The 14,390-nt window shown below is 39.0% G+C and overlaps 1 protein-coding gene across 1 annotated transcript; it reads left to right on the forward strand.

The window, feature by feature from the left end:
* The first annotated feature begins 554 nt into the window (after window positions 1-554).
* Window positions 555-2,188, forward strand: adra2da (adrenergic, alpha-2D-, receptor a). Its single transcript, XM_052149689.1, has one exon. It carries the CDS (start codon window positions 817-819, stop codon window positions 2,038-2,040), a length of 1,224 nt encoding a protein of 407 aa, XP_052005649.1. The 5' UTR covers window positions 555-816; the 3' UTR covers window positions 2,041-2,188.
* The last annotated feature ends 12,202 nt before the right edge of the window (window positions 2,189-14,390 follow it).

Consider the following 14,390-nt stretch of genomic DNA (forward strand, 5'->3'; position numbering starts at 1 on the left):
AGCCCGGACCACTATAAGCAAGTTACCTGCTACGAGCCAAGTCATTATATTGATACCAGCTCGCTCTTAACTACGGTTGAGAGCGTGAAAGCTGTGAAGGTAACAACATCATGAAGCCTTTTCACTGTTTACACTCTACATCACTTTTACCATTCACTTAATTAACTTCTGCAGAGTTAAATGTAACAGTTTATAGACACAAACAGGTGTTTAGGAAAGTACTGTAATAGTTTTTTGGAGAAAATCAAATCTGCCTTTTACCCTGTGGGGCCTTTAACCCTGTTGTACCCTATTCTTATTTATACATATTATGGATTAATATTGTTGATAATGAGTGATTATGACGATTTCATTCTTAGGGTATGAGGTAGGCCCAATACATTTGAAATCTTTGTATTAAAAATGGACTTTTTAAATGGTTAGAATTTTTTTCTCTCTCTTTCCTTCTGTCTGTGTGCGTGTGTGTGTGTTTAGAGATGGGTTGGACTACAGTATGACGTCATGTGATTAGCTCCAGCACGAGCGCACATCTCAACATTCAGTGAGAAGCGCTTGTGTGGAGAGCTGACACAGCGCGCAGAACTACTCTGGATTTACCACTTTTCAGTTTGTTTAGAACTTAAAAAAATAAATAACTAAATTAAATTAAGTGCCATGATGGACATCTGTCATCTTGCAAGCATGGGACGAACGCATCACCATAATGCAATGGTGCTTGTACCTCCGTGTCAGTGCATTGGTGATACCACTTTTGATACTTCAATGACGTTGAGTCTTGAAACACTAACCTGACTTTCAAGAAAGGATGGAATCGTCATGGATGTAACTCAGTCTAATGCAACGGAGGACGATGCCAACATCACCATCACCCCGAGACTCTGGCCACATACCGAAACCGCCGCTGCGCTCATCATCCTCGTGGTTTCCATCATCATTCTGGTCACCATCGTCGGAAACGTCCTGGTCATCGTGGCGGTTCTGACTAGCCGCGCGCTCCGGCCGCCACAGAACCTGTTCCTGGTGTCGCTTGCGTGCGCGGACATCCTCGTGGCCACGCTGGTGATCCCGTTCTCCCTCGCCAACGAGATCATGGGGTACTGGTACTTCGGCAGCACTTGGTGCGCGTTCTACCTGGCTCTGGACGTCCTGTTCTGCACGTCATCCATCGTGCACCTGTGCGCAATCAGTTTGGATCGCTACTGGTCCGTCACCAAGGCGGTGAGCTACAACTTGAAGAGAACTCCAAAGCGCATCAAGTCCATGATCGGGGTGGTGTGGGTCATATCAGCCGTTATCTCATTCCCACCTCTGATAATGACCAAACACGACGAGAACGAGTGCTTAATAAGCGACAAGACCTGGTACATCCTCTCCTCGTGCGTGGTGTCGTTTTTCGCCCCCGGTTTCATCATGATCACGGTGTACTGCAAAATCTACCGCGTCGCCAAACAGCGCTCGTCCACCGTCTTCGTAGCCAAGAACGGCTTAGAAAGACAGCCCTCGCAGTCCGAGACGTGCTTCGTAAGGAAAGATAAGTTCGAGAAGGAGTCTCCAAGCAGTCACAGCTCGGAGAGCAACCAGGGACAGGAGGAACTAGACGATATCGATCTGGAAGAGAGCGCAACATCGGACAACAAACCCAAAAACTCGCGCTTCTCCAAGCACAGGAGGGTGGACGGCGCGGATTGTGGCCCGCAGCGGACTTGCCGGATCTCGTGGACTTCCCACCAGGAGCAGAACAACAGACAGCTCACGGTGGTCTCCAAAACCAAAGTGGCTCAGATGCGAGAGAAACGCTTCACCTTCGTTCTGGCGGTGGTGATGGGGGTGTTTGTGCTCTGTTGGTTCCCTTTCTTCTTCTCCTACAGTCTCCAAGCCATCTGTGGAGAGAGCTGTGAGACGCCCGAAGGTCTCTTCAAGCTCTTCTTTTGGATCGGTTACTGCAACAGCTCCGTGAATCCCATCATTTACACGATTTTCAACAGGGACTTCAGAAAGGCTTTTAAGAAAATCGTTTGCTTGACTGCGAAACGCACATGAGAAACTCGTTTGCAGCCAATCTAAAAGTGGCTCCAAAAGTTTTTGGACTCTTGAGCCACACTTTAAAAGGTATTAAATGCATTAGATATCAAATCAAGTGGCAAACAAATGATCCTAAAACTAACATTTGATTTTGAATTACCTGTAACTAACTTGTGCCAAGGTCTCCACTTTTTATTAAAATACATCATTAACATGGAGAGGTGGTGGCGTAGTGGCTAAAGCACAGGGCTGTTAATCAGAAGGTTGCTGGTTCGATCCCCACAGACACCACCATTGTGTCCTTGAGCAAGGCACTTAACTCCAGGATGCTCCGGGGGGATTGTCCCTGTAATAAGTGCACTGTAAGTCACTTTGGATAAAAGTGTCTGCCAAATGTAATAAATGTAAATTAACATCAATATACTAAGGATTTATTAAATTAATTAGCTTTTTGTTGGTCCAAATTAATTGATTTAATTGCAACTAATCAGCTCTTGAATCAAGTATCACTTAAAGGAATATTCCGGGTTCAATACAAGTGAAGCTCAGTCGACAGCATTTGTGGCATAATGTTGATCACCAGAAAAATATATTTCGACTCGTCCCTCCTTTTCTTTAAAAATGGCAGAACTCCAGGTTACAGTGAGGCACTTACAATGGAAGTGAACGGGGAACATTTTTAGAGGGTTTAAAGGCTCAAATGTATTATTTTATAAAAGCACTTACATTCATTATTCTGTTAAAACTCATGTATTATTTGTGCTGTAACGTTGATTAAATCATCACTTTTTATAGTTGTTCTAGGTGACGTTGACCTGACATTCCATCGTCATGGCAACGAAGTTGTAAAATTGGCTGTAACTTTACACAGAAAGGTTTAGTGAGTGACTGTGACACATTAAAATCATGTAAACACACATGTTGTTTATGTCTTTTTTGGCTATAGTATTTTAATGTTTACTGATTAAACCCCCATTGACTTCCATTGTAAGTGCATCACTGTAACCGAATTTGCCTAGAATTTTTTTAAGAATTCTATGAAGAATTTGCTTATAAACAAATCAAAATTAAATTGTATGGTAATTAACATTATGCCAAAAATGCTGAGCTTCACTTGTATGAACTCGGACTATTCTTAGGGTAAAAGTCCACCCACAACAGAAGCACAGGCAGAATTCTTCACTGCAATAGAGTGCCCGTCCGCTTTTCAGCATTAAGATGGCATTAAGCCTCAATTATTCACTGCAACTACAACACTATGAGAACGTGCAAAATGATTGACAGGCAGAAAGTGTCAGAGACCGAAGCCCATTTTTGTTTGCTGTTAACAGAGTCTGCAGCTGTCACGGAGACCGGTGAGATGTCTCATGAATATCTTTCAGGGAGTAGGAACATCTTTTGCATACTTTTCCATAAAAAAAATATATATATATTTTACAGCACCTTTAACAAATCTCCATATTTTCATCTGGCTCAAAAATGCTGAAAATAACACTTAATTTCAATATTATTTCTACCTATCGCAAGTCCCATGCCAAGCATGCCGAGATATGGAAATGCTCTGCCCAGTTTCATCAGTGCCACATTAACAACGTGTTCATGTAGATCCAACTCAAACTTCAATATTACAAATTTAATTGGATAGAACGCAATAAAGTGAAGTTCTGACAAAATGTTCTAGAATTGTGTTGCTTTAGTTCATTTTAATTAAGTAAACTGAACAAGCATCATTTTTTGAGTGTATACAAGTTGTTTTGCAATTTAAAACCTAATAAGCTTTTCAGTTTGTGTGTGTGTGTGTGAAATATTTTGCTTAGAAAATTGTGCTATCTTTCCTGAAAACAAATGACTCATGTATTTGTTATCTAATCAAGGGAATTTAATGGTCTTTTAACTGTAGCTTCAATGTCCAAATACATTTTGGGGCAACTGCATTTCTGTGTTGATGTAAATATGTTTTGTAAATACAAATGGGGATTATTTGACTTACATTTAATCACACACACACACACACACACACACACACACACACACACACACACACACACACACACACACACACACAGACACATAGACACAGTCACACACATACACACACACACACACACACACACGGAGACACAGACACATACATACAGAGCAGACACACACACACACACACACACACAGACACACAGACACACATGCACACGCACACACAGACACGAATACATAGACACAGACACACACACACACACACACACACACACACACGCACGCACACACACACAAACACACGTAGTGTTTCCATGTTTTATGGGGACTTTCCATAGACATAATGGTTTTTATACTGTACAAACTTTATATTCTATCCCCTAAACCTAACCCTACCCCTAAACCTAACCCTCACAGAAAACTTTCTGCATTTTTACATTTTCAAAAAACATAATTTAGTATGATTTATAAGCTGTTTTCCTCATGGGGACCGACAAAATGTCCCCGCAAGGTCAAAAATTTCGGGTTTTACTATCCTCATGGGGACATTTGGTCCCCACAAAGTGATAAATACATGCTCACACACACACACACACACACACACACACACACACTCACACATAGACACAGACACATACAGACAGAACAGATACACACACACACACACACAGACACACATACATAGACACACATAGACACAGTCACACACATACACACACACACACACACACACAGAGACACAGACACATACATACAGAGCAGACACACACACACACAGACACACACATACATAGACACAGACACACATAGACAAAGTCACACACACACACAGACACACACACACACACACTCACACATAGACACAGACACATACAGACAGAACAGATACACACACACACACACAGAGACACAGACACATACAGACAGAACAGACACACACACACACACACACACAGACGCGAACACACACACACACACACACACACAGACACACACACATACATAGACACAGACACACACATAGACACAGACACATACAGACAGAACAGATACACACACACGCACGCACACACACACACACACATTCACACACACACACAGACACACACACACACAGGGATATAGATGATATCCCCTAAACCGAACCCTCACAGAAAACTTTCTGCATTTTTACATTTTCAATAAAACATTGTTTAATATGTTTTTTAAGCTATTTAAATTATGGGGACATTAGAAATGTCCTCATAAACCACATTCATAGCATAATACCCTTGTAATTACCAGTTTGTAACCTAAAAAATTGTAAACCACATAAACATGCCCACACACACACACACACACACACACAGACAGACAGACAGACAGACAGACACACACACACATAGACACACACACACACAATCTGAGACACAGACACACGCACACACACACACACACACACACACACACACACACACAGACAGACACAACACACACACACACACTATCTGAGACACAGACACACGCACGCACACACACACACACACAGTATATATGTGTGTAAACAAAATTACATGAAATATTATCTGTAAAATATGGATCATTTTTACTTTAAGATCTATATCTATGCATATGATATATCAGTTGACAAAATGTATTTATTGTTGTGTTTGGCTCTGAGAGACCCCAAGGCCCTTTTAATATAAACCCCCCCCCATACTTAACATTAAACATGTTGATATTTCATGTGCTTTCATATTCTTGTGAACATATTTATCACAAATGCTACTGATGTTTAAGGTCTCCCCAGGTAAATACATTTCATTTTCACATACTAAGATGTTCATAAAAGCAGTGCTCTTCTGTCACTTGTCTCTTTGGATTAGTTTTATTGCATTGTATTTGTATTTTTTTTTAACTTGGGGTCAAATTTACCACTGACAACAATGTTAGTATACTGGATAAATGTCTAAGTTCTGATGAACTATGCTTACTTTGTGGTGACATAGAGGTTGAAAGCTTCTATAGTATCTGCAGAATGGGTTTAATTATGTCAGATGAACAAATTAAAAGAATTGAAAGAAGAAAAAAAGAGGCTTCTTTTGAAATGACTCTTATTATATGCCCACCTAACTCATTGGGCTATCTGGAGCCCAACCTGTTTATTGATTTAACTCAAGGATCCATGGTGGGAAATAATGATAATGTATGCTTGTACACTGATGTTGTCATCAGTATGTAGAAATGATCTTGGAGATGTGATAATTGTATTTTTTTTATTTTTTTACATTTGTGGGGTAAAGGAATTTTTGTAAGGGCTCAAGGGGTCTCGAGTGTCTGTTCCCACATGCACTGTCCATGGTGCTGAAGGGCGGTCAGGTCTCCCCAAAATCTCCTGTGCTGTTAAACTCTATTAAAGACTCTTATTAACTATTTAAGAAAAGTGCACAATGAGTGTCTGTGTGACATATGAACATCTAAATCCATTTAGCAATGCAATTGCTGCCATTACAAAACCCAGAGTGCACATTTGAGTTTAATAGCATTTAACATAGGATGATGGTTCCCCGCTTCACAATTTCGAATTGCCGACAAATACATTAGTCTGCACAATAATACTGGCAAGTCAGTTTTCAAATTACAAACAACTCTTATCGCAATCTAGAATGCTTTGCATACAAAACATATATTTTTAGTGTTATAATACATTTATTTTACACTTTGCAATGAATGCAGATCTTTATGAAAGTTTTAACTTATACAAAGAGCAAGATAATGATGCATGTCTGCAGGATTATTTTGCTCTAGAGACATCAACTTTAAAATGTATTGACTTTTAATGGTGCCAATAAAATCGAAACAACAGAGCATAAGATTTTAGCTTGTGAATAGAAGCACTAGAGCTAATCATACCTCAGTCAGCTTATTACAGAGAATGAAATGCATGGGTTCACATGGAAATGTTCATGAGATTCGAAAAAACAGCTTGAGTCTTTGTAACGGAGTCTGTGCAATTCCTAAAAAGTTGCAAGAAAGTTGTTGACCGCATACATTCGTAAAATCTCTTCAAAATCTCTTCTAAAAACTAATCTGACTTTAATGAGCTTACTCAATGTGGAAGACTGCTCTAATGTGACTCTAAAAAGTATCTGGATATTGAAAGGGTTAGTACACACAAAAATTAGCATTCTTTAAGCTGTCCCAAATGTGTATGACTTTCCCTCTTTAGCAGGACTGAAAATAAGATTTTTATAAGCACATTTTGTCCATACATTGCCAAGTGCCATTGGACTGCTGGCTATTTGACATTCCAAAAGGCATATTTAGGCACAGGGGTGTAATATCAACACCCCCCTCCGCCATAAATTCTTCACTTTGTAACCCCAGATCAAGCCAGATCTACGCCCTTGTTTGGGTAGCATAAAAGTAAATTACAGCCCGCAGATGTTGTGCTTATTATGTAACTTTATGAAACAATGGGGTAACAAGCACCACTTTAAATTACAGCCCACAGATGTTGTGCTTATTATGTAACTATATGAAACAATGGGGTAACAAGCACCACTTTAAATTACAGCCCACAGATGTTGTGCTTATTATGTAACTATATGAAACAATGGGGTAACAAGCACCACTTTAAATTACAGCCCGCAGATGTTGTGCTTATTATGTAACTATATGAAACAATGGGGTAACAAGCACCACTTTAAATTACAGCCCGCAGATGTTGTGCTTATTATGTAACTATATGAAACAATGGGGTAACAAGCACCACTTTAAATTACAGCCCGCAGATGTTGTGCTTATTATGTAACTATATGAAACAATGGGGTAACAAGCACCACTTTAAATTACAGCCCGCAGATGTTGTGCTTATTATGTAACTGTATGAAACAATGGGGTAACAAGCACCACTTTAAATTAAAGCCCGCAGATGTTGTGCTTATTATGTAACTATATGAAACAATGGGGTAACAAGCACCACTTTAAATTACAGCCCACAGATGTTGTGCTTATTATGTAACTATATGAAACAATGGGGTAATAAGCACCACTTTAAATTACAGCCCGCAGATGTTGTGCTTATTATGTAACTGTATGAAACAATGGGGTAACAAGCACCACTTTAAATTACAGCCCACAGATGTTGTGCTTATTATGTAACTATATGAAACAATGGGGTAACAAGCACCACTTTAAATTACAGCCCGCAGATGTTGTGCTTATTATGTAACTGTATGAAACAATGGGGTAACAAGCACCACTTTAAATTACAGCCCACAGATGTTGTGCTTATTATGTAACTATATGAAACAATGGGGTAACAAGCACCACTTTAAATTACAGCCCACAGATGTTGTGCTTATTATGTAACTATATGAAACAATGGGGTAACAAGCACCACTTTAAATTACAGCCCGCAGATGTTGTGCTTATCATGTAACTATATGAAACAATGGGGTAACAAGCACCACTTTAAATTACAGCCCGCAGATGTTGTGCTTATTATGTAACTATATGAAACAATGGGGTAACAAGCACCACTTTAAATTACAGCCCGCAGATGTTGTGCTTATTATGTAACTATATGAAACAATGGGGTAACAAGCACCACTTTAAATTACAGCCTGCAGATGTTGTGCTTACTCTGTAACTATATGAAACAATGGGGTAATAAGCACCACTTTAAATTACAGCCCACAGATGTTGTGCTTATCATGTAACTATATGAAACAATGGGGTAACAAGCACCACTTTAAATTACAGCCCGCAGATGTTGTGCTTATTATGTAACTATATGAAACAATGGGGTAACAAGCACCACTTTAAATTACAGCCCACAGATGTTGTGCTTATTATGTAACTATATGAAACAATGGGGTAACAAGCACCACTTTAAATTAAAGCCCGCAGATGTTGTGCTTATTATGTAACTATATGAAACAATGGGGTAACAAGCACCACTTTAAATTAAAGCCCGCAGATGTTGTGCTTATTATGTAACTATATGAAACAATGGGGTAACAAGCACCACTTTAAATTAAAGCCCGCAGATGTTGTGCTTATTATGTAACTATATGAAACAATGGGGTAATAAGCACCACTTTAAATTACAGCCCGCAGATGTTGTGCTTATTATGTAACTGTATGAAACAATGGGGTAACAAGCACCACTTTAAATTACAGCCCGCAGATGTTGTGCTTATTATGTAACTATATGAAACAATGGGGTAACAAGCACCACTTTAAATTAAAGCCCGCAGATGTTGTGCTTATTATGTAACTATATGAAACAATGGGGTAACAAGCACCACTTTAAATTAAAGCCCGCAGATGTTGTGCTTATCATGTAACTATATGAAACAATGGGGTAACAAGCACCACTTTAAATTACAGCCCGCAGATGTTGTGCTTATCATGTAACTATATGAAACAATGGGGTAACAAGCACCACTTTAAATTAAAGCCCGCAGATGTTGTGCTTATTATGTAACTATATGAAACAATGGGGTAACAAGCACCACTTTAAATTAAAGCCCGCAGATGTTGTGCTTATTATGTAACTATATGAAACAATGGGGTAACAAGCACCACTTTAAATTACAGCCTGCAGATGTTGTGCTTATTATGTAACTATATGAAACAATGGGGTAACAAGCACCACTTTAAATTACAGCCTGCAGATGTTGTGCTTATCATGTAACTATATGAAACAATGGGGTAACAAGCACCACTTTAAATTACAGCCCGCAGATGTTGTGCTTATCATGTAACTATATGAAACAATGGGGTAACAAGCACCACTTTAAATTAAAGCCCGCAGATGTTGTGCTTATCATGTAACTATATGAAACAATGGGGTAACAAGCACCACTTTAAATTACAGCCCGCAGATGTTGTGCTTATCATGTAACTATATGAAACAATGGGGTAACAAGCACCACTTTAAATTACAGCCCGCAGATGTTGTGCTTATCATGTAACTATATGAAACAATGGGGTAACAAGCACCACTTTAAATTACAGCCTGCAGATGTTGTGCTTATTATGTAACTACATGAAACAATGGGGTAACAAGCACCACTTTAAATTACAGCCTGCAGATGTTTTGCTTACTCTGTAACTATGTGATACAATGGGGTATATTTGCCAATAATTAAATTAATAATTAATTAATTTAGTTTACTTGCCATAAAACATGAAAGATAAAACTAAGTCAGATGCATTTAGCTATCAAAACAACATATCAATTATAGGCTACTGTATATATGCAGTAAGATGCAAGTGTTGTGTTGTATAATGTTATATTTCTATTTTATTTCCTGGGAATAGCTGGAAAGAGCTAGTTTTCCACTGCATTGTTCCTTGATGGACTATAATGCCATTCAAACAGAATAGCAGAACAAGTTATATAGTGTTTGTAGCACACTTTCATCAGGTTAGTAGCATTGATTTAAATTTCTAAATAAAGTCATATAGCAAAAACCTTTGTCATGTATCCTGTAATAATAGAATATGTACCCTGTAGTTAAAAAAAATACCTATTCCTACATGTATAATATAATACATATTACAAAAGGTATATACACTGCGTATGTTCTTGCTTAATTGCTCTCAAAGTAAGATTGTTGTTTAGCATAGTATAAGGTCATATACCACGTAATATTAGAATAGTTACCCATTAGTTATAAAATACTTACAGTATAAATTATTTGTAATTTTCCAGGTAGTCACCCCTTTATTCCCCAAACTTTGCATAATGTTCACTTATACCTACAAGTACGTACGGTGTAGTTACACTAATAATAAAAAGGGACACTGTAAATTTGGAGTACTTACACTGTAAATTGCGGGCTGTAATCTAAAGTGTTACCGAAACTGATAATAAATTTGTCACGTGTCATCATACTGTCCTGGTGAGCATGACCAAAATAACCGGATTTGACAGAATAGATCTTGTGGATACAGTGGACACATTTGTTTTGGTGTAACATTTCAGCTGCTTTGACAGCAGATTCAAAGTCACTGAGCAAATGCAATGGCTCTGAATAGTGAATTTAGTTCTGTGAAAAGCTCTAGCATCATGCTAGATTGGATATTATATTTTATAATGCAATAAAAAAAGTTTTTTTTTCAAGTGTGCCGTAAATCTAAATAGTTTTGGGGCAACTGTAAAAATATTTATGTTTTATTTATTGTTAATATTTGATGCCATTTTGTTAGGAAACATTAATATGCATCTGAACTGCATTTAAATGAGACACTGCACAAACCTGAAAAAAATCCTTTATGCCATGTGTGTGTTACAGATATAGTGCAACAAAATGCCAGTCTAAAGCAAAAAGGAAAGTTCCCTGGAGGCAAGGTGAGACAGCCAGCCTGTCAACACAGCACTGGGTCTGCACCCTCAAACATGCATACACTGCCCACTGATGCCTCAGAAACAGGCAGAGTCACAGTCAAAAAAGGTTCCTGGTTCACTGTGGCTTTTCAAACTGGATTTTCTGTCAAGATCATGCCCAGGTCTCATTTCATCCAATATCAGTAGAAAGAAATAAAACAAACAATTTTGCCTAAAGTTGATTTGGGTAATTGTTTCAATGTTAAAATACATTCTCCTATTCCAGTTTAATATGTAGAGGCATTTATAAATGTAAGTTGATATCTATGGTTGTCAACTTTCATCCATGCAAATTCGCACTTACAATGGAAGGGAAAGTTGTGAAGCGTAAAAGTTTATAAAAGCACTTCCATGAATTCTTCTGGTATTTTTGGGCTGTAAAGATGTTTAGGGATTTCAGGATTTATGGTGTTACATCATCATGGCCACAAAGATATAAAATTGCCTATACTGTAACTTTACAAGTTTAGTAAGCAATGAAACACCTGTGTTTCATTAAGTCATTATCCATTGTTTATATATGCTCTGTTGTTTGCTGGTTCTTTGTCAGTTGTTGTATGTGTTTAGACCACCCGTGTTAACCAGTGCCCTTTGTTGGCCTGCTCCTACTCCTGCTCGTGTTCCTGCTCCTGCTCCTGTTCTTGTTCCTGCTCCTGTTCCTGCTCCTGCTCCTGTTCCTGCTCCTGTTCCTGCTCGTGTTCCCGCTCCTGCTCGTGTTCCTGCTCCTGTTCCTGCTCCTGCTCGTGTTCCTGCTCCTGTTCCTGCTCCTGCTCCTGTTCGTGTTCCTGCTCGTGTTCCTGCTCCTGTTCCTGCTCCTGCTCCTGTTCGTGTTCCTGCTCCTGTTCCTGCTCCTGTTCCTGCTCGTGTTCCCGCTCCTGCTCGTGTTCCTGCTCCTGTTCCTGCTCCTGCTCGTGTTCCTGCTCCTGTTCCTGCTCCTGCTCCTGTTCCTGCTCCTGCTCGTGTTCCTGCTCCTGTTCCTGCTCCTGCTCCTGCTCCTGCTCCTGTTCCTGCTCCTGCTCGTGTTCCTGCTCCTGCTCGTGTTCCTGCTCCTGCTCGTGTTCCTGTTCCTGCTCCTGTTCCTGCTCCTGCTCCTGCTCCTGTTCCTGCTCCTGTTCCTGCTCCTGTTTTCCCATCGTGGATGTTTTATTGTTTATTATTATTATTTTCATTAAAATCCTTAGCTGCACCTAGATCCAGCTCACTTGACTTCTTCCCTGTGTCACAATAAGTGTCAGATGTGTGCTTTTTTTAAAGATAAAGAGGGAAGAGTTTAAATACTTTTTTTTGCGGTTATCATCATTATGCCAAAAATGCTGTCTATTGAGCTTAAAATAATTTTCCAGGTTCAATACAAGTTCAGCTCAATCGACAGCATTTTTTTGCATAATGTCGATAACCACAAAAAAAAAAAAATATTTTGATTCGTCCATTTCTTTAAAAAAAAAGAAAAAAGATGAAATGGAGGTTACAGTGAGGCACTTACAATGGAAGTCAATGGGGCATTTTTTGGAGGGTTTAAATGCAGAAATGTGAAGCTTATAATTTTATAAAAGCACTTACATAAATATTTCTGTTAAAGTTCATGTATTATTTAGAGTTTTAATGTTGTTTAAATAATCCTTTTTACAATAATTTTGAGGTTTTAGGGTTTGTTGCATTACATCAGGTCAAAAAAGTTGTAAAACTGGCTGTAAATTTACACAGGAAAGATTATTTAGCGATTTTATCACATTCAAATCATGTTAACACACGTATTGTTTACGTCTTGTGGCTATACTTTTGAAACAGTGAGTATTTTAATGTTTACAGATTGGCCCCCATTCACTTCTAATGGAAGTCGAAATAGTTTTTGTGGTATTCAACATTATGCCACAAATGTTGATTGAGCTTAACATGTATTGAACCTGGAATATTCCTTTAATAAAGTATACAGTTCAAAAAATAACCGTGTTGCAGTAATAAAAATCAACATTGAAAGCAATGAGCAATTACAAAAAAACAAAAAAAAAACTTCCGGAAGCATGTAAGTGTTGAAAATGTTATTTTATGCAAAATTTAATTGATTGTTTTTGTCTTTTGATTTTGGGGTGAAATTCCGGGCATGTATTCATAAGATTCACTGAAACGTTAATGGGTCATAAACAAGTCACAGAGAATATTATGATTCTGCCCATTTCCCATGATCAGACAATCACAAATAGCAACCGCAGCATGGTGTCCGTCAAGCCCCTGGTGTAGAACAGGACAGGAACTAGAGTTCAGAGGTTAAGAGAGAGGCTCTGAAGAGGCTCTATTGTCTGAGACCTGGCAGTGACTGTACAATAAACTCTGTTTTTATCTGCTGTGGAATTTCTCTAATGTCCTGCTTCTGTGGACGGGTTTGGCTCAGCTCCAGTTGAACTGGGCTAGAAATCCCACACCACACAATGCATGAGAAACACAGGACCTCACGATGCCTTTGGTTTCCACATGCACCCTTATGATTCTGGGATCCCAGAAAGCTGCTAGAACCGGACGTCATTTTGTGTTAAAATAATATTTAATAATACGTTAAGCTCAATCGACAGCATTTGTGGCATACTGTTGATTAAAACAAAAATATATTAAGACTCGTCCCTCCTTTTCTTTAAAAACATTGCGGTTACAGTGAGGCACTTACAACGGAATAGAATAGAAATCACGTATAGAATTACGTTACCATACCTACATTTTTGCAAAAATGCTGATAGAGCATTAGACTTGTGATGTAAAGGACCAGGGTACGAGTCCTGAAGAGCATGTGAGTCAACGTGTAAATGGTCTGCACTTATATAGCATAACCTTAGCGGTATTCAAAGCACTTTACACTGTGTCCCATTCACCCATTCACAGACACCAATGATGGCAGAGCTGCCATGCAAGGTGCTAGCCTGCTATTGGGAGCAACTTGGGGTTCATTGTCTTACCCAAGGACACTTCGGCATGTGGAGTCATGTGGGCCGGGAATCGACCCGCCAACCCTGCGATTAGCGGC

Source organism: Xyrauchen texanus, chromosome 19 (genome assembly GCF_025860055.1).
Source record: "Xyrauchen texanus isolate HMW12.3.18 chromosome 19, RBS_HiC_50CHRs, whole genome shotgun sequence".
Taxonomy (NCBI): domain Eukaryota; kingdom Metazoa; phylum Chordata; class Actinopteri; order Cypriniformes; family Catostomidae; genus Xyrauchen; species Xyrauchen texanus.

What these genes read in the sequence shown, in the direction of transcription:
- adra2da (XM_052149689.1), top strand. Translation starts at nt 817, where the DNA reads ATGGATGTAACTCAGTCTAATGCAACGGAGGACGATGCCAACATCACC.